This window comes from Symphalangus syndactylus, chromosome 9, assembly GCF_028878055.3.
Source record: "Symphalangus syndactylus isolate Jambi chromosome 9, NHGRI_mSymSyn1-v2.1_pri, whole genome shotgun sequence".
NCBI classification, from domain to species: domain Eukaryota; kingdom Metazoa; phylum Chordata; class Mammalia; order Primates; family Hylobatidae; genus Symphalangus; species Symphalangus syndactylus.
The window spans coordinates 53,653,975-53,681,933 of NC_072431.2; the positions used below are offsets into that span (position 1 = coordinate 53,653,975).

At 50.9% G+C, this 27,959-nt stretch overlaps 1 protein-coding gene across 4 annotated transcripts in view; it reads left to right on the top strand.

Moving 5' to 3' along the window:
* SDK1 (sidekick cell adhesion molecule 1) overlaps positions 1 to 27,959 on the top strand; it is a 973,914-nt gene that overhangs the window by 912,768 nt on the left and 33,187 nt on the right. For all 4 annotated transcript variants that reach the window (XR_010122494.1, XR_010122492.1, XR_010122493.1 and 1 more), the window contains exons 36-41: positions 963 to 1,078; positions 3,197 to 3,383; positions 5,124 to 5,261; positions 14,515 to 14,676; positions 15,644 to 15,769; positions 27,667 to 27,831. Coding sequence is in view for 1 of the 4 variants with exons in the window: in XM_063646050.1 (XP_063502120.1) it covers positions 963 to 1,078; positions 3,197 to 3,383; positions 5,124 to 5,261; positions 14,515 to 14,676; positions 15,644 to 15,769; positions 27,667 to 27,831 (894 nt within the window). In the remaining 3 variants the exon portion in view is untranslated. The remainder of the gene's footprint in view (positions 1 to 962; positions 1,079 to 3,196; positions 3,384 to 5,123; positions 5,262 to 14,514; positions 14,677 to 15,643; positions 15,770 to 27,666; positions 27,832 to 27,959) is intronic.

A 27,959-nucleotide genomic window follows, 5' to 3' on the forward strand; every position in this document is an offset into this window, starting at 1 on the left:
GAGACATTCTGGAATGCAGGCGTGTGCTCCCAACTCCCTAATGGCTGTGTGGTGAGGTGCAGAGGTGCGGCCACACCCCTAATGGCGATGTGGTGAGGCACGGAGGTGCGGCCACACCATCCTCATGTGTCCTTTGGTTTGCCTGTGCCATGCAGCCCTGTGGACGCAGACAGCACCCCAGTGAGCTCGTCCCCAGGGGGAGTGAGGGGGCTGGAGGGGAAGACTGGATCCTCAGAATCTGAAGCCAGAGCTGGCCTCAGAGAGCAAAGTGCAGCCATGTTCTCAAACATCGGAGCTTCCTGTCCCTCTTAGAGGGACAACTCTGTGTATCTGGACGAACTTCATCTAGATCAGGGCGTCATAGCCAGGGATGCCATGGGAACACAGCTAGCGATTTTTTCTCTAATCTCAATCAGGAATATCCGTGACAAAAACCACAGCAGTCAGGAGTCCTGTGACTCCCTTGCCGATAGAGCCGCAGTGACCCTGTCACATCCCAGGCATTGCTGGGACTTCAAGTTAACATCCTCACCCACCAATGCTTTGATCTCACAGCAGCCATCAGACCAGCCCCTAAGCCTGGTCAGGTATTAACCCAGAAGTACGTGGATTACGATCTCATACCTTTGGTTTCAAATACTCTGCTAATTGTGTCTTGGTATAATCATTTTTCTGTGCGATTCTATATATTTTATTGTATGCATTTAAGAACATCGTATGGGAAGGATTTGTGGTCTTCCCTGGCATAAAAGGGCTGAGAGCTCTTGGGGGGACACAGAGCCACGGATCCCAGGACATAACTGTCCAAGGCCTCCCAAGCCAGGGTGACGGCCCAGGGCAGAATCTCTCACGTGGTTCCCAGTGGAATTAGGGCATGCTCGAGTCCCATGGGTGTGTTGGCAAGGGTCCGGGCCGGCTCTCAATGAACATCTCAGCTTCTCTCTGCGTTGCTCTTTCCTCAGCCCCGGCCAAGGCCCCACAGAACGTGCAGGTGACCCCGCTCACGGCCAGCCAGCTGGAGGTCACGTGGGACCCACCGCCCCCGGAGAGCCAGAATGGGAACATCCAAGGCTACAAGGCAAGGCCCTCCCATGTGGTCGCCTCCCCTGGCTCACTCGCGCACCCCTGGTTCACATGGTCCTGCCCGCTGCATTGCCAGCAGCAGACCCCACAGGTGCTCCACCTGGAGAGCTGGGGCCCAAGCATTGGAGCTTGGCTGGACCTGGCCTGTTAGCTGTGGTCACAGCTGCTTGTGGGTGGGAGGCAGCACGGGGGCCAGGCTCACTGTGCAACTGGCCGTGCCCACCACAAAACAACCCAGGTTGGGGGCCCTCGTTCGTCCAGTGGCTTCTCCCCACTCCGGACGCATGGCCTGGCTGGGGAACCTTCTGTTTCCTGGGCCCATTCTGGAGCCCCCAGTACATTGGCTGACAATAAAAGAACATGGGGCGCCTGGAAGAGACCAGGTTCCCCATCCCAGCTCTGCCCTTGGTCACAGTTGGACACTGAGTGAGTCCCTTGATTCAGTCGGTCCAGGTTGGGGCCCGCCAATCTCATTCCTCACAAGGTCCCAGATGTGAGGTCCCTGGGAACCCTGCTTTGAGAACCGCCACAGTAACACGTGAGAAGCCCATTGTCACTGGAGGGTCTAGAGATGGGGAGAAAGAAAGGCAGCAGGCCATGACAGGAGAGCATCGAGTGAGGAATTATTATGCGGGGCTGGGTTATCCAGGGGGCGGGAAGCACCTCGCCACGTCCCATCCCTGAGTCCTGGCCTCCTTAGAGAGTGCACGGCCTGTAAGCATCCGGGGTCTTTGCCATGAAAACGCCCCCATCCTTCTCCTGAATAAATTCCCCTGTCTGTTCTGCTGGGGCCCAAGTCGATCAGTCATCAGATTCTGGGGGCTAGCCTCCCCTAATGACTATTGGACCAATTAAATGTCCATTTAAAGATGATTTTTGCAGGCGTGTTATGAAAATTCATACCTTCCTCCACGGCAGGGCTGTTACAGTGATGAATGAGCTAATGGTGAGCCCCATGAGCTTGCAGGCATGGTGCTGTTTATGTATGTCCAAAATGTGTTTTCTAATTTCCTTAATGATAGACATTGAACTTGGATATTGATCTCAAGTGAGCAAGGCCTGGGCGAGCGGAAGATCTTAGACGGTCAGTTCAGTGAGCAGAAGCCCGCTGCATCCTGCAGGTGGAAATGAACGATGCTCACCAGCCAGGGCCTGCCCAGCAGGAGCGAGGCAGGCAGGTGTGCGAGGCAGGCAGGTGTGCAAGGCAGGCGTGCCAGCCCTGGGGCGCTCCAGGCTGCCTCCCCAAAGCCTCTGTGCTGCCTTTTCACATGGGCAAGCCGCTCTAACAGCCTGGCCCTGGTTTAGACCCACAGAGCCAAGGTGGGTCTTCTGATTGGTGTTGTCTTTGGGCAACCTGGTTGGCACTGGCCGGAGGCAGCGGTGGTTTCCGGCCAGCTGTCTAGGAAAGCAATTCTGGCAACCTCTTTAAACCTTTGTGCTTGGGCGTCAAGTTCAACTACAAGCACATAAAAGCTAGACAAGAGGAAATGGCACCCCAGAGGAATGAGGCCTTCCCAGCAGCCCTGAGCCCAACGTAGTTCTCCTGCCTGTTGTTTTTGATTGCTTTAATCTCCAAAGTATGTTGCCATATTGAGGAAGACTTAGATGTCGGCTCTTAATAAAATGTGGGAACACATCGTAGGGGTTGGGGGGTTTGTTCTCTCCACAGCCCAGAGCAGGGGGTGGACACGGGGCGGCTTCCCTTCTCTCCAGAAGATGGGTGAGAGGGAGAGGCCAAAAACCAAAACACCAACAGAGCTAGGTCTGCAAGGAAAGGCACATCATCGGAGGCTGAAGGGAAGCTTCCCTTCCGTCCTCAGACCTCATCTTCAACAGCACTTTGTTTAATGAAGCAATGCCCATACCCTAGATGAACAACAGGAAAATGTTAAACATCATCTCCCAAACAATATTAGCAACAGGGGTCCCCATCCATGCACAGTAGCCTCAGCTTCTCCCTAATTCCTCTGGGAGGGAGAATTTCCGCCTTCCCACCCAGACACAGCTCACCCCAGAACTCAGCTCACCCCCTCACTCTGACCTTACACTCAGTGGCCACCCTTCCTGGAAGGCTTCCCCAGGGCCCACCCCAACCTCTTGCTCTTCCTAACAGATTTACTACTGGGAGGCAGACAGCCAGAACGAAACAGAGAAAATGAAGGTCCTGTTCCTCCCCGAGCCCGTGGTGAGGCTGAAGAACCTCACCAGCCATACCAAGTACCTTGTCAGCATATCAGCCTTCAACGCCGCCGGAGATGGGCCCAGGAGTGACCCCCAGCAGGGGCGCACCCACCAGGCTGGTAGGAGGAAGGCGGGTTTCCTTTGGGCAGGCCTCCTTGGACACGTGTTTTGAGAGCGCCAGCTCAGGTCCCCTCACACAGTGGCTCCTGGCCCGCCCAGGCGGAAGGCAACACCTTTTGTGCAGCTGGGAGTTTCTGGATGGGCAGGACTGGGTTTGGCTCATTTGTTCTCCCTGTGCCTGGCCTCAGACTGGTACACAGTGGCACTAAATAAATGTTAGGTGGGTTGGAGCAATGCATGCTTTTTTCCAGAGCCCTGGAGATTCAGAGGGGAAGAGGGCTTTGAGTCTGCAGCGAGGCCTTGTTCATAACTGACAGCATCCATTCCAGTTCCTCCAAGGAATGGAACTTCTCTCATCAGAGTCGCCTGATAGCATGTCCAGATCCTTGGGGATAGGCTTCTCAGGCAGCAAGGCCAGGCCACAGCGACAGGCGTTCCCCTGGGTCTCAGGGCCACAGACCACCCCTGGAGACTGCTCACTACGTGCACGCCACGGGCCAGTCCCGAGGGCTCGGACAGGCGCTGCACTGCTGTGGCTTCATCTCCATGCACAGGGCGCAGCGCCTGTTCTCAGCCAACCCCTCTTCCAGCGCACCTCAGTTTCCTAGCAGCCTGGAAGATGCTGTGAAGCTGCTTGGCCTTGGGCTCTGAGGAGCTCTCCAAGGCCCTCTGTAGGATTCTGAAAGTCTGAGAGACCGGGAGAGTGAGGTCTGGGAACTGTGGGCAGAGACACAGGGCTCAGGGCCTTCCGACATCCCGTGGGCTCAGCCGACCCACAGACAGTGGACTCCGGGAAGCAAGGCCCCTTGGCATCACACTCCCACGTGCTGACCACAACCAGGTTGCAAGGACCACTTCCTTTGGCTTCATCCAGTGCCCGCATCTAAGCTGGAAGGATGCGGGCAGATCTGTGGGCAGAGATGAGGGTAGAGCCACGTTGAGCACTGCCAGCCTGGCAGGTCACAGCTATGGGTCCCAGAGACTGGAGGGAGGGCAGAGAGGGAGGAGGGTGGGCGCCACTTCACAGGCACTTCTGAGCAGCGAGGGGCACTGGGGCGAGGAGAGTAGGTCCCCCACCTAGGCTGTCTGGTAGGGGCAGTCCCAGTACACGCCCACCTTACACGGTGCCCAGGCAGAGGGGGAGCTGCCAGCAGGCTCCACATCACCCTGGCCACACACCTGACCTTCTGTAGCTCTAGATATTTCCACCAGCTCCCTCCCTGCTGCAGACCCAGGGCGACACTCAGCCGGGAGAGTGTGGTGGGAGATTTCACGTGCAGGAGCCAGGGGTGTCCTCCAAATCCCCCAGGCCTCTGAGGGAGAGGTGAGGAGGGGTCAAGAGAGGCTTCATCCATCACAAAGCTCCATCTCTCCGGCAAAGAGCATGACTAGAGCCTCTGGAATCCTCCAGCAGTTGCTAGAAAATGGAGCTCCCTGCATTTCATTTTCTGTTTCCATCTATTATTCATTTTTATACCTTTGCCGTTTTGTCTCTCAAGCCCCTTTGTGTTTAAACACTGTCATTTTCTCCGCTCTTCTCGGGAGGGTCTGCGTGTCTGACTGATCCTCGGAAGTTCTGAGGTGATCAATAAATCTTTTCATTTTATGGCATTTAGACTTTTACTGAGTTGAAAATAACATCTGATAACATTTTTTATTCTATACGGAGGCACAGACATGTATGTATATGATCTATAAAGGAGCCTCCGTAAAAGTCACTTTGTGTTCTATTCTCCCAGCCCCTGGGGCGCCCAGCTTTCTGGCGTTCTCAGAAATAACCTCCACCACGCTCAACGTGTCCTGGGGCGAGCCTGCGGCGGCCAACGGCATCCTGCAGGGCTATCGGGTGGTGTACGAGCCCTTGGCCCCTGTGCAAGGTAAGACCCGGGGTTGGGGAGATGGGAGTGTGGGCCACACCAGTGCCCAACCCTCTACAGTCTACACAGTGAGCCACGCCTGACTGCATCTGTGGGCCAGGAGCCTTCTGGCACCTGAAGTGGGGGGTTTTGGAATCTGAGCTGGAAGGGGCCGGAGCTGAGTGCGTGGGGAGCGGGGACTCGCGGGGAAAGGCCTGTGAGGAAAAGCTGAGCCAAGACCAGACCTCTGTGTTCTGAGACCAGAACGGTACTCTCCATATGGAGCCATGTCATATACGCCCTTGACCCTGTCTCTGTCACACCCGAGACATTCCTCTCCTGTTCCTCTTGAGATGTTTGTCCTGTGGTCGCTGACAGAGACCACTCAGGGTTCCACTTGAAGCCACGGGGCCTTCCATCCATCCTAGGAGGGATGCTGGCATCCCCGTGTCTTAGCACCCTGGTGCTCCCCTCGCTCATCTGTCTCCTCAATGGACATCTATGAAGCTCCTGTTCTACGTGCTGGAAAAGCCAAGACCTGCTCCAGATGCTGGAATCAAAGGACCGGGGAAAGCCAGGATCTTGATTGGCTTGTTTATCAGGACCCTGGCTTCCTGCATCCAGGCAGTTCCTATTCCAGGGCAGAGGTAACACACAGGTAATTAAACCAGCAAACAACAGCCCGAGCGTGATCAATGCTTTGGAGGAAAGAGAGGAGGGCTAACACGAGAGGCTTAGGGAAGAGACCGGAGTGACAAGGGCCCGGACACACAAGAATCCCGCAGAAGATCTTCTGATGGGAGGATCCGCCAATCCAGGAGCCCACGGTGGGCAGAGCTCTGGTGGTGCTGGTGGCTGGAGCTTGGTGAGTGGGGCGCAGGCACTGCAGGCCACAGCACACGGGGCTATGGCATATCCCACTGGAGAGTGAAACAGGAGCAGGAGGACCTGACCTCCCCAAGACCAGGATCCCTCGGGGCAAATCCCCCATCTCAATGCCACGATAGAAAGAAGCTGTCGCTCATCTCCACACTTCCTAGATCAACCGGAAACAGCTTCCAGAGAAGAACAGGGAAGGTGTTTCCAACACAGAAGACTTTGAGAGAGGAAATGTCAGGGGCTTGACAATGAGTGACAGGTGAAAACGGAAGGTGGAATGCAGATGGCTCGGAGGAGAACAGGTGGCAGAGATTCTGTAGACCAGGGAGTGAGGAGGCCGGCCGGGGCTGTAGCATCATCCTACAGGAGAGTGGCAAGAAGGGGAACGGTGTGGGGGCAGGGGAGGAGGGGTCAGATCAGGGGTGTGTGTTGAAGGTGGAGCCGGTGGGGCTATGGCTGTGAAGTGGAGGAATGGGGTTGAGGGCAGGTGGTTCTGCCCTGCTGTGCACGTGGCCATTGCTCTGCACCTGCTGGGTCAGTGCACACCCTGCTCAGGTATTATTCCGATGCCTTCTGTGTCCCTCTCTCCTGCCATCTAGACACCAATGTGTCCACCGAAGATTCCGGTCTGGGAGGCACTTCTTTCTCACCACACTGGGGTGAAATACAAGTCCAGCTGTCTCTGCCTTATGGCCCAGGGCAAGTTTCCCCCTGTAATATACACAGACAGACTGTAAAAATTATAGATTATTTAATGTCTGGGAGGAAAAAATACAACCAGTACATCAAAGAATATCGGCGCTCCATTTAAAGCCATGATAAAAGTTTCCTTTTAAAATAAGCACATTTAGATGAAACAGGGAGTTGATTTGATGAAGAAAATTTAAACACTAGATTTTTATTTCACTGAATCTCAGATGCCATTCACTGTAAGATTCATCGTTATTTTATGAAGTGCTCAGAAAGAAAAAATGTTCCCAATAAACTAGGGCCCAGTACTTTTGTGTCATCAATTCTGAGCTGCATCCCAAATCAGAGATGTGAAAATCTGAGAAAGAAAAAAAAAATCGCATCTTAGACAATTGATGGACTTTGGTAAATAACAGTAGAGGTGAGATGTGGGCGTGGTTTTTGAACCAGCAGAGAGGGCACGGGAGGGACGCGGATTTAGTGTGGCCGCTTCGAGGGGCGGCTGGGATCTGTTGTGACCTTCTGAGCACCCAGCGCCTGCCTGGGAGCCAGGGGGCCTGGATGAGGCTGCCTTCGAGGTCCCACAGCAGAGGCCCAGAAGCAGGCATGCCATTTGCTCTTGCTTGTCCTGCAGGGAGAAACAGTAGAGAATTTTGGAGACATACACGGGTTCCATGAGCCTATGTTACAAATGCCTTTTCAAGGGTCATAACCAACGAGGACCATTCAAATGAGAAATGACTGTGAAAGCATCATAGTTCTGATTGACCTACGAGTCCTTCCTAATCAAAGACAGCTCAAGTGTTCCCATTCTTCCTCAAATAAGTGACTGGTTCTGTTCCCCAGCCTTCTGTGTTAATGGATTTGCAGAATCTTCCTGGAAACTCCATGGTATGTGCCTCTGAGCTTCTCTCCTAGGCTGTTGCTCTGAGTCTTGTGAGAAAGTACTTCATGGGCCGGGCACGGGGGCTCACGCCTGTAATCCCAGCACTTTGGGAAGCCGAGGTGGGTGGATCACCAGGTCAAGAGTTCAAGAGTAGTCTGGCCAAGATGGTGAAACCCCATCTCTACTAAAAATACCAAAAATTAGCTGGGCATGGTGGGTGGCATGCACCTGTAATCCCAGCTACTCCAGAGGCTGAGGCAGAGAATTGCTTAATCCTGGGAGGCGGAGGTTGCAGTGAGCCGAGATCACGCCACTGCACTCCAACCTGGGCGACAGAGCGAGACTCTGTCTCAAAAAAAAAAAAAAAAGAAAAAGAAAACAAAAATTAGCTGGGCATGGTGGCGTGCACCTGTAGTCCCAGTTACTCAGGAGGCCGAGGCAGGAGAATGGCTTGAACCCGGGGGCTGGAGGCTGCAGTAAGCCCAGATTGCGCCACTGCACTCCAGCCTGGTGACAGAGCGAGATTCTGTCTCAAAAAAAAAAAAAAAGTACTTCATTCCAGGCAAGGCCATTCCATGGGTCATTACCCAGTCGGAAGTGCCGCACAGGGGCCTCAATGTGTTGGGTCCTCTTCTCTCTGCACTTTCACTCCCCTAGAATTGCTTCTGGCTTCTACCAAACCTTCCCCTCAGCCCAGTCACCTAGAAACAAGACCCTGTGCACCTGACTTCCCTTGTGTTTCCAGTGTTGGCGTTTCTTGTTCGTTTCATGACAGTTTTTGCATCACTGGGAAACTCAAAGCATTCGGAAGATTTTTAGACAATCCTTTCAGCATGTCTTGCTCACATGGGCGTTCTGTGTTCTCGCTATACACAGGCACCCCCAGGTATAATCACAGTGATAAGTGATGTTTGTTGAGCTCGAATCGGGCACTGTGCTAAGCACTTAATATCCACTATCTCCAAATCCTCAGAACAGCTCTACACTGTGGCTGCAGCTTCGCTTCTCCTCCCGCAGACAGAGAGATTGGGCTCAGAGCCACGAAGACATTTGCCCAAGGCCTGCATTTTGAAAATGATGAAGAGGGTTGGGATTTGAACCCACGTGTTCTGAGTCCAGAGCCAAGGCCTAAACTGCTCCATGATGGGCAGAAAGCATCTGGAGCCCTTGTGTTTCTGAAAGTAAATGTGAAGGTGAACTTCAGAGATGGGGCTGGAGGAGGATTCACTAAAGCATTTTATATTCTAGACAAATCACTGGCTGCACAGCCAAGTATTGGGCCTGTCTCGCCCCTGGATGACAACAGGTGGAGTCACTTTAGTCACAACAGTTTTCGCCTCTTTTCACAAATAACAAGACCGTCCGTCACCAGCCTTGTCTCTTTTGTCTGTTGCGAAGGGCTGGTTCCTTCAGCCTGGGTTTTCCTGGCTTTGCAACCAAGGCAGTGTGCTCTGAGATGAGAGCGAGAGGGGAGCGGGCACTGTCTTTCTTCGCAGCTCCCTCCTTGGCTCTGCAGGCTGAGGGGCGGCCAGGATCTCAGCAGAAACAGCTTCATCAGGCCTCCATGGGTGTCAGGAAGAACAAGCCATGCAGACCCCCCAACGTGTGGGCTTGCTGGGGGCTTGGGCACGTTCCAGACTTCCGATTCCTGCACATCAGTCAAGCGGCGGATCCAGGTGGGGGCTGCCCAGTGGTGCTGGTGACATGAGGCGTCCAGCCCCTACCCAATGGCCTTATAGAGCTGCCCCTAGACATGACACCTGGCTCTGACAGATATGGGGCCCCCGCCGGGGTCTTTCCCGCCACAACACCGTCAGGCTGCAGGCACCATCAGCCGTGGTCCGGCTCCAGCCGGGATGAGGCTGAGTCTGGCTATAGGTTCCAGACCCCTTCTGGCTTCTCCCTCGGGCAGCAGAGCTTCGGGACCCTGGTGCTCGCCTGCCTCCCCTGATGGTATTGGCCAGAACCCTGGCTCACCGAGACACTAACCCCAGGCCTGTCCGACGAGCCACATCCCACGGCCACATACACCAAAAGAAGAACGTGGACCAAGAGAAGATGGCAGCTCAGACTCACTGAGTCAGCTTATATCTCATCGGGGGGCCAGAGCAGTGGCATCTGATGAAGATCCCCAATTGGTGGGTGGTGAACGTGGAGGTGGCAGAGGCGGAGGGGCCCATCGCTGCTTTCTGAGTCCAGGCCTTGGGCGGAGTCACCCTACACCGACTCTGCGCTGGGCCACGGGACTCGCTTTAGCCAGCGGGACAATAGCTGTCATGAGGCAATCGGATTCAAAAGCATTTGCACATGGGAGGCACCCTGGTCCTCCTGATGCCCTTGGAACCCAGCCACCATGTGAACACACCTGGGCTGGCCTGTGGGGTGACAGCCACCCATGGCCCAGCATGGGAGAAGGGCCACCTGGGCCAGCCAACTCCCGGTGAGACTCACCGTGTGACCGCAGACATGCTGAGTCCAGTGCAGGCCAGCCTGGCCAAAGGACTGCTCTGCGGTACAGGAGCTGGTTTGGTGGTGGTGATTTTGAGCCACTTGGTTTTGGAGTGGTTTGGTTCACAGCCATGCATGAGAGAGGTACAGCAGGTGAGGAGTCCATGTTGATTATGGAGCACCTATTACTTGATGCATTCTTAGACAATAGTCAGAGTTGGGGTCCTGACTATCGGCTGGGCACTCCCACTCATGCACCTCGCTCCACTCCTTACTGTGGTCCTATGAGGTAAGCACTGCCAACCTCAGAGCAGAGGGAGAAACTGAGGACTCCGCAGAGATCACGTGCCCTGCCCAGCCTCACACAGAGAACAAGCAGTGGGCTTCAGACCACTCCCATCCCTGTTCCTGTATTCTCTCTTCCTCCCAGCTGACTGCAGATTTCACAATTGGCCTTGGCAGGAATGTGGTTCAGGAAGCCCTCATCCTGGCGGCTGCTCTCTGCCTGCAGGCATTTCTGAGTGTCTCAGCCTGCTAGGGATGGGGAAGGGAGGAGGTGAACTCTGTTGAATGTGGGAGGATGCCAGGATAGCCCGGAAAGGACCACAGTGCCACACGATGGAGTGTGGCCAAGGGCAGGGTGGTTGAACAGAAGGCAATGACTGGGAAAAAGCAAAGCAGCTTCTTGCACACCGTGGAGGTCACCCCATCCAGCCCTTGCTGCACTGCACCTCCACACCCGGACCAGCCTCACCCCACGGCCGCTGCTCCTGCTCTCACCCGGAGGGGCTGCACTCCTGTCTGTTCCTCCCAGAGGACCCCAGGAGACAGCTGTGCCTGCATGGGGGACTCTGAAAAATCCAGACCCTCACCCCTTCACTATTGCATCACGATTCCCAGTGGGGAGCCACAAAGGCGGTAACTGGGCCTCCACGTGACTTTCAGTATTTTGCTCATGGAGTCTGTGTGTGTCCCAGAGAAATGGTTACAAACGCAGTGAAACATCAGGCGTCCTTGATTTGGGCTGGAATTATATTCACTTGCTGTGGTCATGTGGTCATGGTGGTTCTCTTATAAAGACTGCCACGAAATGATCCATATGTTTATATTTGTGTGTGTGTGTGTGTGTGTGTGTGTGTGTGTGTGTGTGTGTGTGAATTGCTACCTACTTGAAGTATATTGTGAGGACAAAATATTTTAAAATGTAGTAAAGATAGTTACAAAGTAAACAGTGATCTCACCTGGTAGGGGCTCTGTGGGGTCTTCTGACCTCCTTCCACACCTCCTTACCCAGAATCAGGGCTGTGCCTGGGGCAGACATCTGCAAACTCCTGGCTGGGCATTGACCAGTCCGGCCAAGGGAAGTAGAGGGTACAGCATTTACCCGGTATGGGCAGCTCCTCTAGTCACTCCACTGGGAACACAGTCATGGCTCATCCTGTGTGCTGGGCAGAGCCCAGGGCCATCCCTGGGCATCCCCGTCACTCTAGGGAACACGCCTGGAACCCCTGGGGCATCACATTGTCCAGAGCACCAGGCCACCTGGTGCACCACACTACCCGGAGCACCACACTACCCGGAGCACCACCCCACCCGGAGCACCACACTACCCGGAGCAGCACCCCACCCGGAGCACCAGGCCCCCTGGAGCACCAGGCCATCTGGAGCATCACACCACCCAGAGCACTGCATCACCCAGAGTGCCACACCACCTGGAGCACCAGGCCACTGGAACGCCGCACCACTTGGAGCACCAGGCCACCCTGAGCACCAGGCTACCTAGAGCACCAGGTCACCTGGAGCAGCATAACACCTAGAGTGCCAGGTCACCTAGAGCACTAGGCCACCAGAGTGCCAGGCCACCCAGAGCACCACACCACCCTGAGCGCCAGGCCACCTGGAGCACCAGGCCACTTGAGCATTCAGCCATGTGCTTGAGAATCCGATTTTATGGCAGAGCTAGTTTTATGTTTTTTAAAATGTTTTAAATGGTGATGGTTTATGGGATTGTACCCTGAGGCTTTGTAGTGCAGGGCATGGTTTAAAAATTGATTAAATAAATAAAATTCTGACACACCTGAGATGGGGAGAAGGCCAGGCTGGCTCTGCCTTCTGTTGGGATAGAATTTACAAAATCTGTACCTGGGTTTGTTTTTGCTCCAGGGAGAAGGAAGGCATTTTTAACAATGAAAAAAAAAAAGTTGCTCTCTAAAATCACTTTACATTGGACAGGATCCAGTTTGTGTGTTGATGACAGTCACTGTGTGCACAAACTGCCATCCTTATCACCTCTCAGCAATGGAAGGTCAGGGTCAGGCTCTGGGCATACATGCCCCATTCCTCTATAGGAAAACCCAGATTCGGGAGGTCACTCAAAAGTAGCCAAAATTGGCCCCGGGCACGGTGGCTCATGCTTGTAATCCCAGCACGTTGGGAGGCCGAGGTGAGCGGATCACTTGAGGTCAGGAGTTCGAGACCAGCCTGGCCAACATGGTGAAACTAAAAATAACAAAAATTAGCCAAGCATGGTGGCATGCACCTGTAATCCCAGCTACTCATGAGGCTAAGGCAGGAGAATCGCTTGAACTCAGAAGGCGGAGGTTGCAGTGAGCTGGGATCGCACCACTGCACTCCAGCCTGGATGACAGAACAAGACTCCATCTCAAAAAAAAAAAAAAATAGCCAAAATTGCTCTGAAATAATTTGGAAGAAAATGATTTAGCTGAATACATGTTTGATAAAAGGCATAATGTGAAAACATTGAACCAGCTAGAATGTATGTTGGAGATTTTTAGGATAAGAGAAATTTGCTTTGATGGCTTTGAAAGATGGACCTGTTTTGTAGTAGGAAGGCACTTTGTTCTTTTCTGAAGTGGAGATGACTGGGGTATTCCAGGAGCTGACTAGCAGCGCACGACCCTCCCGCACCAAGGACAGCCGTTTCTCAGGGCTGACAGCAGGAGGGCAGAGCTGGGCAGGTGGACTCAGGACGGTGGGTGCCACTCACCAAGGGCAGCTCTTCTCAAGGATGCTTCTTGGAAAATGAGCTCTGCCAATCGGTCCATCCTGGAAGTACCACATCTTGATATCCTCCTCCAAGAGCTGCCTGGTGGAGATTAATCTATTGAAAGTTCTGAGAAGTCCAGCAGTTGAGAACTTATCTAACTTTTAATTTTTTTAAATGCATCATTTTCAAACTTGTTTAACCAAAGAACTTGATTTTTCCTTCTGGAAAATGCTGCATATGTGTAATTTTCTGTATTTATCATCTCTCTCCCCCAAAATGTGAAATCTCCATTTTCTATTTCTAGGTAATACAACCAGCAAGACTTTTGCATGATCACTTGTTTATAACATCCCATAGGTTTGAGGACGTTTGTCTCTATGTTGCCATCGTCCTCTAAATCGAGGCATCAATACTTGTAGTGAAATTAATTAATTTTTTAAATCCTGGCTTCAGAGTCCACAGATGAAGTTCTCATGACTCATTTGAGGCCCGGAGGCCGCAAGTTGGCCAACCCAGGCAGGCTGTAGCCTCCTCGTGGGGTCTAACTAGATGGAGTGTCTTCCTACATCTTGTATACGCACCCTGTATTAATCTGTTCTCACACTGCTAATAAAGACATACTTGAGACTGGGTAATTTATAAAGGAAAGAGGTTTAATGGACTCACAGTTCCACATGGCTGGGGAGGTCTCACAATCATAGTGGAAGGCAAAGAAGAAGCAAAGTCACGTCTTACATGGTGGCAGGCAAGACAGCGTGTGTGGGGAACCTCCCATTTATAAAACCATCAGATCTCATGAGACTTATTCACTACCACGAGAACAGAATGGTAGAAACAGCCCTCGTGATTCAATTATCTCCCCCAGGCCCCACCTTGACACGTGGGGATTATTACAGTTCAGGGTGAGATTTGGGTGGGGACACAGCCAAACCCTATCACTCCCTTCCCTCGTGACTATGTCAGGAAGCTTGCAGTCACCATACAAGTGACACCGGACTTTGCACAGCTCAGGGCCAAGTGGGAAGGGATGTTCCCTGGAGTGTCCAACCTGGAGACTGGCAGGACCGCCCCGCTCCCCCCGCCGGCTCCTCCCCCCAACCTTCCCCCCCCCCATATCATTCCTGAGATGGCAGCCTCCCCCTTTTGTGTTGTAAGCCACAGTTGTTTTTTGTCAGCACCCACTTATCAAGCTTAAGCTCTAATTACACTTATCTGTGCTGACACGTAAACTCCTCCTAATTGTAAGAAATACTTCCTTAGCAAACTGCAGGGACCGCTTTCCTTGTTATCGCAACAGAACAGACAGTGGACAGTTGCTTCTCCAGGCTGAACCCCTTTCTTTCCTTTGCTTCTGGCGGCTGCAGGGGTGAGCAAGGTGGTGACCGTGGAAGTGAGAGGGAACTGGCAGCGCTGGCTGAAGGTGCGGGACCTCACCAAGGGAGTGACCTATTTCTTCCGTGTCCAAGCGCGGACCATCACCTACGGGCCCGAGCTCCAAGCCAATATCACAGCAGGGCCAGCCGAGGGTAAGTGGAACTCCAGGGGCAGACAATGTCAAATGCAACTTTAGCCTCCTGCCTCCTGCTTCACTGAGCTGAGATCCGTCTACATGCTCAGCAAGGCGATATTGGTGGCCGAGAGCTGGCATCAACTCGGGGATGTCTGGGCAACATGGACGTCTTCAAAAGCATGTGTCAACATGGACTTTGCAGGTGGACTTGTTACATCCATGAGCACATTCTTAAATATTAAGCATGTAAAGTTTTAGTTGGTTTTTTTTTTTTTGGGAGAAATCTTAAGAGGAAAATAATTGAATTTGGCATTTGAAATAAATCAGAAAATTTTAAAGTCGTCCAGGTCATGGGGAAGAAGCATGTAAGTTCCCACTTATCCAACTGTTCTGCCCTTTGTTTAAAGACAGGAAGGCATGGGCTGCAGAACCGGCATTCAGGGAGTGCTGCTTAGTCCCGGGCACAGTGCAGGGTGCCCTGCGCGTGCCAGCTCTTTCAGGCCCTCTTCAGGTTTTGTTGTTGTTGTTGTTGTTTTGAGACAGGGTCTCACTCTGTCACCCAAGCTGGAGTGCAGCGGCACGATCATAGCTCACTGCAGCCTCCACCTCCCCGGTCTCAAGCGATCCCCCCACCTCACCCTCCTGAGTAGCTGGGCTACAGGTGTGAGCCACCACACCTGACTACTTTTTTTGTATTTTGTAGAGACAAGTTTTTGCAATGTTGCCCAGGCTGGTCTCAAACTCCTGGGCTCAAGCGATCCACCTATCTCAGCCTCCCAAAGTGGCTTACAGGCATGAGCCACCACGCCTGGCCTTGCCTCCCTGTTTTTAAGATGAAAAACCGTGGCTGTGTGAGGTTAAGTTACCTGCCCAGACACTCTGCAGCCTCAACCGGTCTGACCCCCACTGTGAAATCTCACGGGGTGGGATGTGAGCCCCCCCAGGGCTGATGCCTCACCTCTCTTTTCTTCTTTATCCCGCAGGATCCCCGGGCTCGCCTAGAGATGTCCTGGTCACCAAGTCCGCCTCTGAACTGACGCTGCAGTGGACTGAGGGACACTCTGGCGACACACCCACCACGGGCTACGTGATCGAGGCCCGGCCCTCAGGTAGGGTGGCGGGCCCCACAAACGGGGTCTCAGCCCAGCTGACGGCGATGCTTCTAAGACTGTGTCAGGGGCTTCCATCACTCTCTCTTTCAGCATTTTCCTCCAACAAAGCTGAGACCAAGAGGGTGGTTTTGGTGAAAGAAGACGTTCAGGGCTCACTCAGCTCCTCCCAGCCTTCATTGTCACAACTGTGCCGTTCACCTTAAGGGCATATGCTTTGGGATGTTTTAGCCCCAGGACACTTACTTAGGATGATAATGGTTATTCCTAGAAACAGGTGAATGAGAACTTAGGGACACTAAAAGGCATTTTCGAATTCATCCATGAATGTTTTCAGGGACTCATGTCAGGGTTCTAAATGTTTGCAGCCGAGATGGAAAGCATCGGGCTTGTTTCTGATAATACGAAGATTTTTATTAATAATGAAACTGACACATTGTTTGCTTCATTTTTTAGGCTCCCGAAAATGAGGTCTAAGATCCATTTCCAGCCCTATTCACCGAAATAATTTTTTTCACCCTTCCTTCCATTTGCCTTTAATAACTAAGGATGGGCATTATTGGGAAATGAGTTTCTGATCGGGTGCGTCGGATATGACTGCTTGGAGCTAGAGGGTATCACCTAAGACAGAAAGGACGGAACAGCTCCAGTATGACCTTCAGATGGTTGCACAGTTAATCGTGAACATCTGAGCATGAAAATATGTGATGTGTCAGGGACGCTATTCAGGAAGCAAACCATCAAACCCCGCCTGCCAGATTGACCACGGTGCTAGGAACTGCTTTAGTCTAATACTTAAACAGGCTATTAGACCAAGAGGAAAGACCCCAAAGCTACATCTGTCACTGTGTCAGGACACTTGTTCCCTCCTCCCCCACTAAATTGCTTTTGAAAGATTATTAGTTACAAGTGCCTTCTAGAAACTTTTTTATTTTATTTTATTTTATTATTATTGTTTTTTGAGATGGAGTCTGTCTCTGTCACCCAGGCTGGAGTGCAGTGGTGCAATCTCAGCTCCCTGCAACCTCTGCCTCCTGGGTTCAAGCAATTCTCCTGCCTCAGCCTCCCGAGTAGCTGGGATTACAGGTACCCGCCATCATGCCTGGCTAATTTTTATATTTTTAGTAGAGAGGGGGTTTCACCATGTTGGCCAGGCTGGTCTCAAACTCCTGACCTCAAGTGATCTACCCTCCTCGGCCTCCCGAAGTGATGGGATTACAGGCCTGAGCCACCGCGCCCAGCCGCCTTCTAGAAACTTCTAAGGAGAAACCTAGTGCGTAAGCGTGAAAAAGCCAAAGGCAACATAAACATTTCTTTGGCTCAATAACTCAGAAATCCAGACATGCTCGCCTGGGGGACCCTGAGAGTATCTTTTGAGCAGGGCATCTGTCCTGTTGTGGAAACAGAGGGTCCTGAGTTGGTAAAGGATGTGAGTTTGGCAGGGGCCTCCTGTGGTCACTGCCTGTGAAAGCCCATGGCCCCTCACACAGCCAGCTGGCCCTTTGCTAACGACTTTGATTCAAGAGCACTTTTGGAGATTGACAGGAGCTGAGACGTGTGGGTTCTGGGGCCAAACTGAGGCTTTGTGGAGGCCAAGGGGGAGGGAGCCAGTGGCAGGGAGCAGCCCAGACTTAAGAAACCACTTCAGACACTTTCCTTCCCATATCCAGGGAGAGCACCGATTTCTTCCTCAACTCTTCCAGCCTCGGTGACAGAGCAAGACTCCGTCTCAAAAAAAAAAAAGTTTCTAGAAGGCACTTGTAACTAATAATCTTTCAAAAGCAGTTTGGTGGGGGAGGAGGGAAAGAGCGTCCTGACACAGTGACAGATGTAACAAATAGGATCCAGGCGTTCACAAATGGGATTCAGAAGATCCGTGAGCCTGGATGGGGAAAATACACATTTTATTTTCACTGACCTCTAACTGGAATTTGGCATTTCCGTTAATTGTGGATGCAGGCCCATTCGTTATCCAGGGCTGCTGTAGCAAAGTCCCACAAACTAGGCAGCCTCCACAACAGACATGGGTTATCTCACAGTTCTGGAGGGTGGAAGCCCACAGTCAAGGTGGCAGCAGGGCGGGCTCCTCCTGAGGCTGTGAGGGAGGATCTGTTTCCTGTAACTTCTTCCCCAGCTTCTGGTGGTTACAAGCCATCCTGGGTGATCTGGGGCTGACAGGTGCTTCACGCATCTCTGCCTTCATCTTCCCATGGTGATCTCCCTGTATGTGTATCTGCATCTCAGTTTTATCTTTTATGAAGATGCCAGTCATACTAGACTAGGGACCCACCCTCCTCCAGCAGGACTTCATCCTAACTAATTACATCCGCAACTACCCTATTCCCAAATAAGCTCATTGGGAGGTATTGGGGATTAGGACTTCAAGATATGAATTTGCAGTGGGGGGCAGGGACATAATTCAATGCATAATAGTAGCTAAGAAACCACATAACTCATAGAAGGACCTGTGACACTTCCAGCAATACTTTCGTATGACTTCCCAGCCATTGCAGATATTTCACGATGCTGTTTAGATATGTCCTTACATTGAAATCACAGTCATTTGTAGACTCTCTGCTGGGCCTTGTTGGCTAATGAGTCTATGAAGCGTAGACTTTTGAGTTGCGCTGGGATAAGGGTGGCCGCAGGTCACCGAAACCCAGCTCTTCATGTGTCTTCCAAGGAACCACGTCGCTAAACAAGTTAGTGCAAAGAAAACCACCCATAATCCATGCCTCCAGCATTACCTGGAGACACGGGTTCCCAGGAACCTGCAGGTGCCTCTAGGTGATTGTAGGCATTACCAGTTGTATGACTCCGTTCTCACTTGCCATAAAGAAATGTCTGAGACTGAGTGATTTATAAAGAAAAAAAGTTTAGTTGGCTCACGGTTCTGCAGGCTGTACAGGAAGCATGGTGGCTTTTCTTCTGGGCCGTACAGGAAGCATGGTGGCTTTGCTTCTGGGGAGGCCCCAGGAAGCTTCCAATCATGGCAGAAAGCCAACAGGGAGCTGGCACGCCACATGGCTGGGGCAGGAGGAAGAGAGTGAGTGGGGGGGTGCCACACACTTTTAAACAACCAGGTCTTATGAGAACTCACTCCCTATTGTGAGAACAGCACCAAAGGGGTGGTCCTAAAACCATTCATGAGAAACCCACCCCCGTGATCCAAGCACTTCCCACCAGGACCCTCCCTCAACACCAGGGATGACAATTCAACATGAGATTTGGGTGGGGACACAGAGCCAAACCATATCACCAGTAGAATTGGTTTCCTTTTCAATTTTACTTTATGTATCTACAACCATTCTGAGAAAGTGTCCTTGAGCCAACAGATCGCCACAGGGACCCATGGTGCCGAGAGCAGATTAAGACGCCTGTAATCCCAGCACTTTGGGAGGCCAAGGTGGGCGGATCACTTGAGGTCAGGAGTTCAAGACCAGTCTGACCAACATGGTGAAACCCAGACTCTACTACAAATAGAAAAAAATTAGCCAGGTGTGGTGGCACGCACCTATGGACCCAGCTACTCAGGAAGCTGAGGCAGGAGAATTGCTTGAACCCAGAAGGCAGAGGTTGCAGTGAGCTGAGATGGCACCACTGCACTCCAGCCTGGGCCACAGAGTGAGACTCTGTCTCAAAAACAAAAGACACCCGCACCAGAAAACCACAGAAGGGCCTGGCTACGAAACTTCCTCCTCCCTGAACGCCTGCCCCACCGACTACAGATTAAGGATCCCAGCAGACGGGTGGCTGTCACAGGGTCACAGAAGGAGGCCTTCTGGATCTCGACCGCATCCCTGCCCATGTCCCCGTTGTGAGACTGCAGTACAGTTTTGCAGGATGTTACCACTGGGGGACATTGGGTAAAGGATGCACAGACTTGCCCTCCGTTGTTTCTTACAACCTCTTGGGACTCTTCAGCTACCTCAAAATGGTATGTTCAGCGTAAAGTAATCATTTAAAAAGCCACAGTGTCCGTCCTCCCCAGCCTGCTCAGACAAGCACACCAATGTGTCTTTGAGCACTCTTGTGTGGGAGAGCAGCCTGTGGGATGGGGCAGCACCAGCCAGACGCAGGTGCCTGGGCTCAGCCTCTTAATGCTGTGAACACATCTTGGCATTTTCCAGGCAGCGATAAGGCGCTGGTTCTCAGGCTTGCCGAAGGAGCCCTTGATTTTCTCCTCAGGTTCTCATATGCTGCTCCGCCTGCTGCACGAAGGGAACAGGATGCCTGTTGGTTACTGGTGCAGCCCAGGGAGCCTGGCAGGAAGTGCGGATTAGAAGTAATTGGCGTGTCGGTGAGGGCTTCACACTGGGCCCACGCCTCAGAGGGGCTTCCCTAACATGGAGAAGCTTCTGAAGTCACCTGAGTCTGAGCTCAGCAGGGTTGGGGCCAGAGTGTGGAAACCGACCCACAGGGGACCAAGACATGACAACAGACTTACCAAGAAGACGCCGGCTTTTTCGGCAAGGGCTGAAGATCCTGCACTTACTTCTGCTTGGCTGCTCAACATTCGAAAGCAGGTCGCCAACGATCTCCCCTTTCGGATCATGAAGGGAACCCAAGCGGGCCGCGGGACCCATGTTCTTTCATGGGAAGTTGAGAAAGACACCCCCTCCCTTCTGTGACTAAGGCCAGCAGCAGCTCAGGCAAATGAAACACTTTATGGATTGTCAATATTTAAACACCTTGCTGGTACCTGAGGGCTTTGGATCTCAGCTGTCATCCATTACAGGCCTCATTACACAAAACATTAAATGCTGTATCATCTCATTTTCCCACCAAAGCTCCCTGGCAAGACGTTCTCCAGGCAGGGTGTGGTTTGCTCCAGGTGCAATGAATGGGCCCCGTTTTGTATCATGAGGGGCCACACAGGGGCCCTCACCGCTGAATATCTGGGAGACGGGCACTCGGTGCCAGGCAGCCCCTCTGTCCCAGGTGGTCGTCTCGGCCTGATGTCTCTGTATCCAGCTGAGTCTCTACCTTGCCCCTGGGAGACAAGACACTCATCAGCTTTGTTGCTTTGGAGAGGGCAGCCAGCGGGCCTGGGCAGCTCGGGCAGATGGCAGGGGAGCGTCCTGCCCTCCCATCCCCATCCTTCCCTCCACCCCTGCACATTCTACTGCATAGCCCCTGTTGCTGTGGCCATGTGGAAACACAGAAATGAACAGCAGCTAATGAAATTAGCACCAGGCTAGAGCACAGATCTCCTCTTATTCCTGGAGAGGGCACTCCATGAGTGTGAGCCCAAGGACACCGCCACCAGCTTCCACCAGCACGGCCTGGCCCACACGTTCCTTTCTCTGGCTGTGCGTAAGTTTCCTCCAAATCCGTGTTGCAAAACTCCCTGGAAGGCACTGGAAACTATGCACTGGGCATATGCAGATGATTTATTTACACAGATTATTCTAAGGCATTTTACTGGGTAGATCATGAAGCCTAATTTACATATTTACACAATAGACTGGAATGACACTAAAGGAACTATAAATATATTTTCCTCTCCAAAGCAGCCAGCCATGAAATACATATTTAGAAAGTACCCAATGCAGGCAGATATTGTATTGGTTTTTTTTTCTTTTTTCTTAAATAATGTGTGTAGCCCAGAGACGAGGGCTGGTGGCTGGAGAACAGGTCCCATGCCTGACGGAGACACCCCCCAGCCAGAGGCCTGGACCACTGTCCACTGGTAGTCCCCTGGGGGCTTCCCAGTTCCCTCCCCATTGATTTTGTTCAATTTCAGTCTTTGGCAACGGGAGTTTTCAAGTGAATAAGGAAGAAAATCAGTATTTCTCTGAAGGTTTGACATCCATAGAAGTTCCAAGTCAGCAGGTTCAGCAAGAGGGGCTGCTGCCATGGCTCTGATGGTGCCCGGTCCCCTCATGTGCTGCTTGTCTTTCTCATAAGTGCGTTTCTGACAGCTTGTCAGCCTGGCTTCCCACTCCTTCCTGGGGTCAGCCTGCAACACAGGCTGTCTTTCTTCCTCATCTTAACATGCAATGCATTTTGCCTCCTACCTAGAATGAGGATCTGATGGAAGGTAACTGTCTTTTTTTAAAATCAGATGTATTTAGCCTCGTGTTTAGGCCCCACCTGCTTCAGTAAAATTTCTAACCTGGATTGACCATTTATACAAAGAGAAATGGCAGTATTTAAGAAATAAACAAGTGACAGGCTTGCATTTGCTCTGAGCTGCAGGCTGACAGTCAAGTGGTTGGTTGTGTGAGTGCGTGGAACCAGAAATCTCAGGCAGTGAATGACAGTTTCATTCAGCATGGAGACCCTGTTTAATTGTCCATGAAATCAAACTTTTGTATTGGCACGACGTCAGCCCTAATACCTGCAGCACACAGCTCCGTTCTGGGCATTGGAGGGATAAATTGAGTGCAGACCCTGGACGTGCTGCACTGGGCTCCAGCTCAATTCAGAAAAGAGGTGATCATGTTTCTGGGTGTATTAGGACATTGTCTGGGAACAGATGTGCCTCCTACCGCTTGGGCGGGGGGAGATGCTGGCACCAGAAGCTAACAGCTGACTCATTCTGTCAACTGGAGACAAGCATGGATGGATAGCAGAACCTATTTATACAGAAAAGATTTCTTTTTTCAAGGATCTTCAATATTAGCCACTTACTTCCCTTGTTTAAGTGGACAAATCACACCGTAAAAAACGAAGATACATAGTTTATATTCTTTAAAGAAAAGTCACCTCAATGGGAAGCTGAACTAGCTCTTGCTTCTTCCCACTCAGCCTTCCTTCTGAGGTGGACAGGATTGGAGGTTGTGGTGACAGCGTGGCTTCTTTAGGAATATTTTGCAAAGTCCCTTTCTCAGTGGCTTCCCGCTTTCTTAGTGGTATTTCTCCAGTGATGTTTCAGTAACAAGAGTCCAGGAAGGTGCTCTTTCGGGCAGCCAGGAAGGAAAGACCAAGCACGATAGATAGGTGTGATTTGCAGTCACACCACTGTGCGGGCACCTCCTCCTTCCACAGACATGAAGTGGCAGGTCCAGCCCAGAGGTGGACATTACCCACAGGAAGTTCAAAGCCTGGGCCTCAGCAGGGGACTTGATGCCTGCATCAGTCATTTTGGGGGATCAGTGATCTGGGGATGTGGCTTTTTAGGGGTCATGACTGTCTTCTTCCAGCTGGGCATTGCTTTTCTTTTTTCTTTTTGAAACAGAATCTCGCTCTGTTGCCCAGGCTGGAGTGCAGTGGTGCAATCTCAGCTCACTGCAACCTCCACCTCCCAGGATAAAGCGATTCTCCTGCCTCAGCCTCCTGAGTAGCTGGGATTACAGGAGCATGCCACCATACCCAGTTAATTTTTGTATTTTTAGTAGAGACGGGGTTTCACCATGTTGATCAGGCTGATCTTGAACTCCTGACCTCGTGATCTGTCTACCTCAGTCTCCCAAAGTGCTGGGATTACAGGTGGGAGCCACTGCGCCCAGCCCTTGCTTTTCCTATGATGGCAACACAGCTCGTTCAGTGGGGAAGAGAAACCAGGCTGGCTCTCCAGACATCCCAGCGGGCTGAACCTAGCCTGGGTGATTGACAAGCAGCTGACTGTGTGCCCAGAATTGCCTTTAAAAAGGATGAGGCCCTCCTATCCTCTCAAATGTTGACAGAGATGGAAATCCAGGCACTGGGGACTGTCCAGAGCATGGAAAAATCGGTTGCACAAATCTCATTTTTGCTAATAGTTCTGTAATGTTATTTTCCTCCTAATTTGTAGAGATACTTTTCTCCATCATTGATTTATTGAGATATTTAACAGCATAATACAAATGAGAAAAACAATCCACAGTTGAGAAACAAAGTGGACACCTTACCAGCTGCCAGATTTTTTTCTTACCCACTCCTGATCATGGTGTAAATATTAGTACGAGATAAGTAGCCCAGTGAATTATAGCTAGAGTAGAAAATATGCTAATTTGGAAAAGGCAGAATTAAGCAGAATAAAAATGGGAACATTTTCTTCTGTTAATTCAGAAGGAAATTCTCTCGGTATGACATTCCCCCTCGCCCAACATTTTTGAGTGTAAATGGATTGCTAAATAAATCGTTCTGCGTTAGGATTCTGTATCAATATTTTAAAATGTTATTATGAAAAATGCACACAATTCCTGGAGCTATGACAGAGCGCTTAAAATAAAATGTGGCCTTTAGGTGATGGTACAGGAAGAGAGAATCTTTTTTTTTTTCCTCAGGAGCAGGAAGGCATTACAGAAACATTTGAATGCAAAAGACATTCAGAGAATCCACTCCAGAAGTGTTCAGACCTTCTCAGAACGGTCTGAAGAAATCCTTCCGTTTCTTAGTCCCTTAATTTCAATGGCTTTAAGCAACACCCAGTTTATAAGAGTCTGTATTTGGTCTTTAGTGTCTATTACAACATAAAATTGTCTATCTTTTTAGAGGAAAAATACAATTCATTCAATATTTAAAGCCCTTAAAATAGTGACTTGCTCACAGTAAGCAGTAAATAAAATAGTGGTGGTTATTATTTATTGAAAGCCTGCTGTACTAGTCCCTGAAAAAGGCCATGGGATACAAAGAGGAATGCGGGGGTTGGGGGTGGGATGGATGGGTGGATGGGTGGAAGGAAGAATGGATGGATAATGGACGGATAGATGGATGGAAGGAAGGAAGGACCCAGAAGGAAGGAAGGAAGGGTGGGTGGGCGGGCAGACGGATGGGTAGGTGGATGAGTGGGTGGTTGGTGGGTGAGTGGATGCACAGATGAATGGAAGGAAGGAAGGAAGGAAGGGTGGGTGGGTGGATGGATGGGTAGGTAGATGAGTGGGTGGGTGGATGGATGGATGAATGGATAGATGGATGGATAGGTGGATGGGTGAGTGGGTGGATGAATGGATGAATGGATGGGTGGGTGGATGAATAAATTGATGAAAGGAAGGAAGGAAGGATGAATGGATGGATGGATGGATGAATGAATGGATGGATGCCTGGATGGATGGATGGATGGATGGATGGATGGATGGATGGATGGATAGATGGATGGATGGCTAGAGGGAAGGGAGGTCAGGGGAGGAGAGGGAAGGGAAGGGAGGGCATGGGAGGAGAGGGAAGGGGAGTGGAGGGCAGGGGGAAGGAGGGAGGGAGAGAAGGAAGGAAGGTAGGTTGGTTACATGGATGAATGGAAGGAAGGAAGGAAAAATTGGATGGATGGATGGATGGATGGATGGATGGAGAGAAGGAAAGAAGAATGGATGGATAATGAATGGGTGGATGGATGGATGGTTACATAGGAAGATGGATCATGGAAAGATGGACAGAAGGATGGATGGATAGATGATAGCTGGAGGGAAGGAAGGAAGAATGGAATGGATGGATGGTTACATAGATGGATGGGTGGATGGATGATGCTAAGCCTGATGGTGTGAACAGGCAGGTAAATGTGCTGATGTGATTTAGAAGCCCATTGGTGGAAGCAGTCATCCCTTCCTGGAACGTGGGATGGGGTCAAGGTTGACCTTAAAAAGATGAGTCTGAAGGGGCAAAAGGACTCTTGATTTTCCTCCATCCCCTGTCCATAGGCTGTGGGTAACTCATTAGAACAGCAATATCATCTGATTCCCTGATGGATGGCACAGGGCCTGACCAAAGAGTGGACAGCATTTGTGGATGAATAACAGAGTGAGGCAGGGGAGGAGGGGGCAACAGTTCTCCAGGCTGAGAGGAGGCCTGCACAGAGTAAATGCACAAGCCTTCCATGACCATTCTTAAGCCAAACTCACATACGACAATATAAACCACATACAACCAGCATAAGCTACATACAGCCAGCAATCTATATGTGAACCTCAGCATCCTAGGAGAAAGAAGGTAGGCTTAGGCTCTGGCTTGCCATTCTGACATTATTAGTGGTAATGAGTGTCTTGGTGAGAAATGGCTGTAAATGAGAATATTTAGAAATAATGGCCAAGCATAGTGGCTCATGCCTATAATTCCAGCACTTTGAGAGGCCGAGGCAGGCAGATGGCTTGAGCTCGGCAGTTTGAGCCCAGCCTGGGCAACATAGGGAGTCCCTGTCACTACAAAAAAAAAAAAAATTAACAACTTAGCCAGGCGTGGTGGCGCACACCTGTAAGTCCCAGCTATCCAGGAGGCTGAGGCAGGAGCATCGCTTGAGTCCAGTAGTTTGAGGCTGCAGTGAGCTATGACTGCACCACTGCACTCCAGCCTGTGTGGACAGAGGAAGGCCCTGTCTCAAAAAAAAAAGAAAGGAAGAAGAAAGAGCAAGAGAGAAAGCAAGCAGAGAGGGAGGGAGTGAGGGAAGATCAGTATTGTACTACCTTTCTGCCGGTGCAGAGATTTGTACCTTTAAAATCTCATTCACGTCTATTCCTCATTAACCTGTGACTGTAAGGACTTAGTCAGTGCAAATTCTAAATCCTCTGCAAATACAGACAGATACAATAGCAATTTTCTGCCTGCTTACTGTTGGGCTAATCCATCTGAGCATACCTGGTGATTCCAGGTGGGTGATAAGGTTGGTTTCCGGAGCAGTCTCAGTGCCCATAAGGTAGTCAGCACGGGTACACACATATCCAAATGGGTTTTCCCTCACCACATTTCCTGCTTTGTAGAAGATCTCATAGCTGCGCCTAGAAAAGCAAATACAGTTCATGAAGGGTTGCTACTTCAAATGAACATTTTGGCCTCTGAGCCTACTTTTTTTTTTTTTTTTTACCAAACAGCCTCCTTAGAATTGAATTTATATTTTATTTTACAAACACACCTGCAGCACTTACTATGTGTGAGGCACTGTCCTGAGCACTTTATAAATATTAACTTGTTTAATCCTCGAAGCAAATCTATGATGAAGATGCCTTTGTTATCACCATTCTACAGACAAGGGTCAGAGAGATTCCGTTCTTTGTCTAAAGCCACACAGCTAATTGAATTGGTGGGGCCAGGCTTTGCAAAGAGGCTGTCTAGCTCTGGACTCTAGCAGCCCTTTCAGCCCTGATGCTATAGTGTCATAGGTTTTTTTCTTTCTTTTTTTTTCCTTTTTTCTTTTTCTTCTTTTTTTTTTGTTATAATGTGAAGTCATAAAAATTGCAAAGTTCTTTTTTTGTTTGTTTTTTGAGATAGAGTCTCACTCTGTTGCCCAGGCTGGAGTGCAGTGGCACAATCTCACCTCACTGCAACCTCAACCTCCCAGGCTCAAGCAATCCTCCTTCTTCAGCCTCTTGAGTAGTAGTAGGGACCACAAGTGCATGCCACCATGCCTGGCTAATTTTTAAAATTGTGCGTGTATGTGATATTTCCCTATGTTGCCCAGGCTGGTCTCCAGCTCTGGGCTAGAGCAGTCCTGTAATCTCAGCCTCTCAAAGTACTGGGATAACAGGCATGAGCCACCATGCCTGGCTCATCGTGTTTCTTTACGACAAATCTCACTGATCACATTTATTTTGCTCTGTGGCTGGAGAGATGCCTCAGAACCCAACTCATGTGCCTGTAACTTCCTCTCTATGTCTGATTTTAATTTTAAATTTATTAATGGCTTTAATTTCAAGTTTATTCATGGTTTCCTATATGTGAGGCTTGTAATAAATCATATATACATATATTTACTGTGGTGAGATATGCATAACCTAACATTTCCCACTGTGACCATTTCAAGTGTCCAGTTCAGTAGCATTGAGCACACTGACATTGTTCTACAACCATCACACCGTTCATCTCCAGAGCGCTCTTCGACTTGCAAAACTGAGACTCCGTCCCCATTCAGCATTCACTCCGCATCCAGTGCCTCTGATGCCTCATCCAGGGCTGCCGCAAGCCGACCCACCGGGCAGGTGCATGGGGCTCGCACCTGGGAGTTCGCACTTCTAACCTCTGCTCTCGCCTCCCCATCCCTCTTGCAGATGAAGGCTTATGGGACATGTTTGTGAAGGACATCCCACGGAGTGCCACATCCTACACCCTCAGCCTGGCTAAGCTCCGGCAAGGAGTGACTTACGAGTTCCGGGTGGTGGCTGTGAACGAGGCGGGCTATGGGGAGCCCAGCAGCCCCTCCACGGCCGTGTCAGGTAGGCCCTCCCAGGGAGGTCTGTCTTATTCTGAAGGACTAGAGGGAGAAATGGAGTTGAGGGGGACCCAGGGAGGTCTGTCTTCTCCTGAAGGATGGGAGGGAGAAATGGAGTGGAGCAGGATGAAA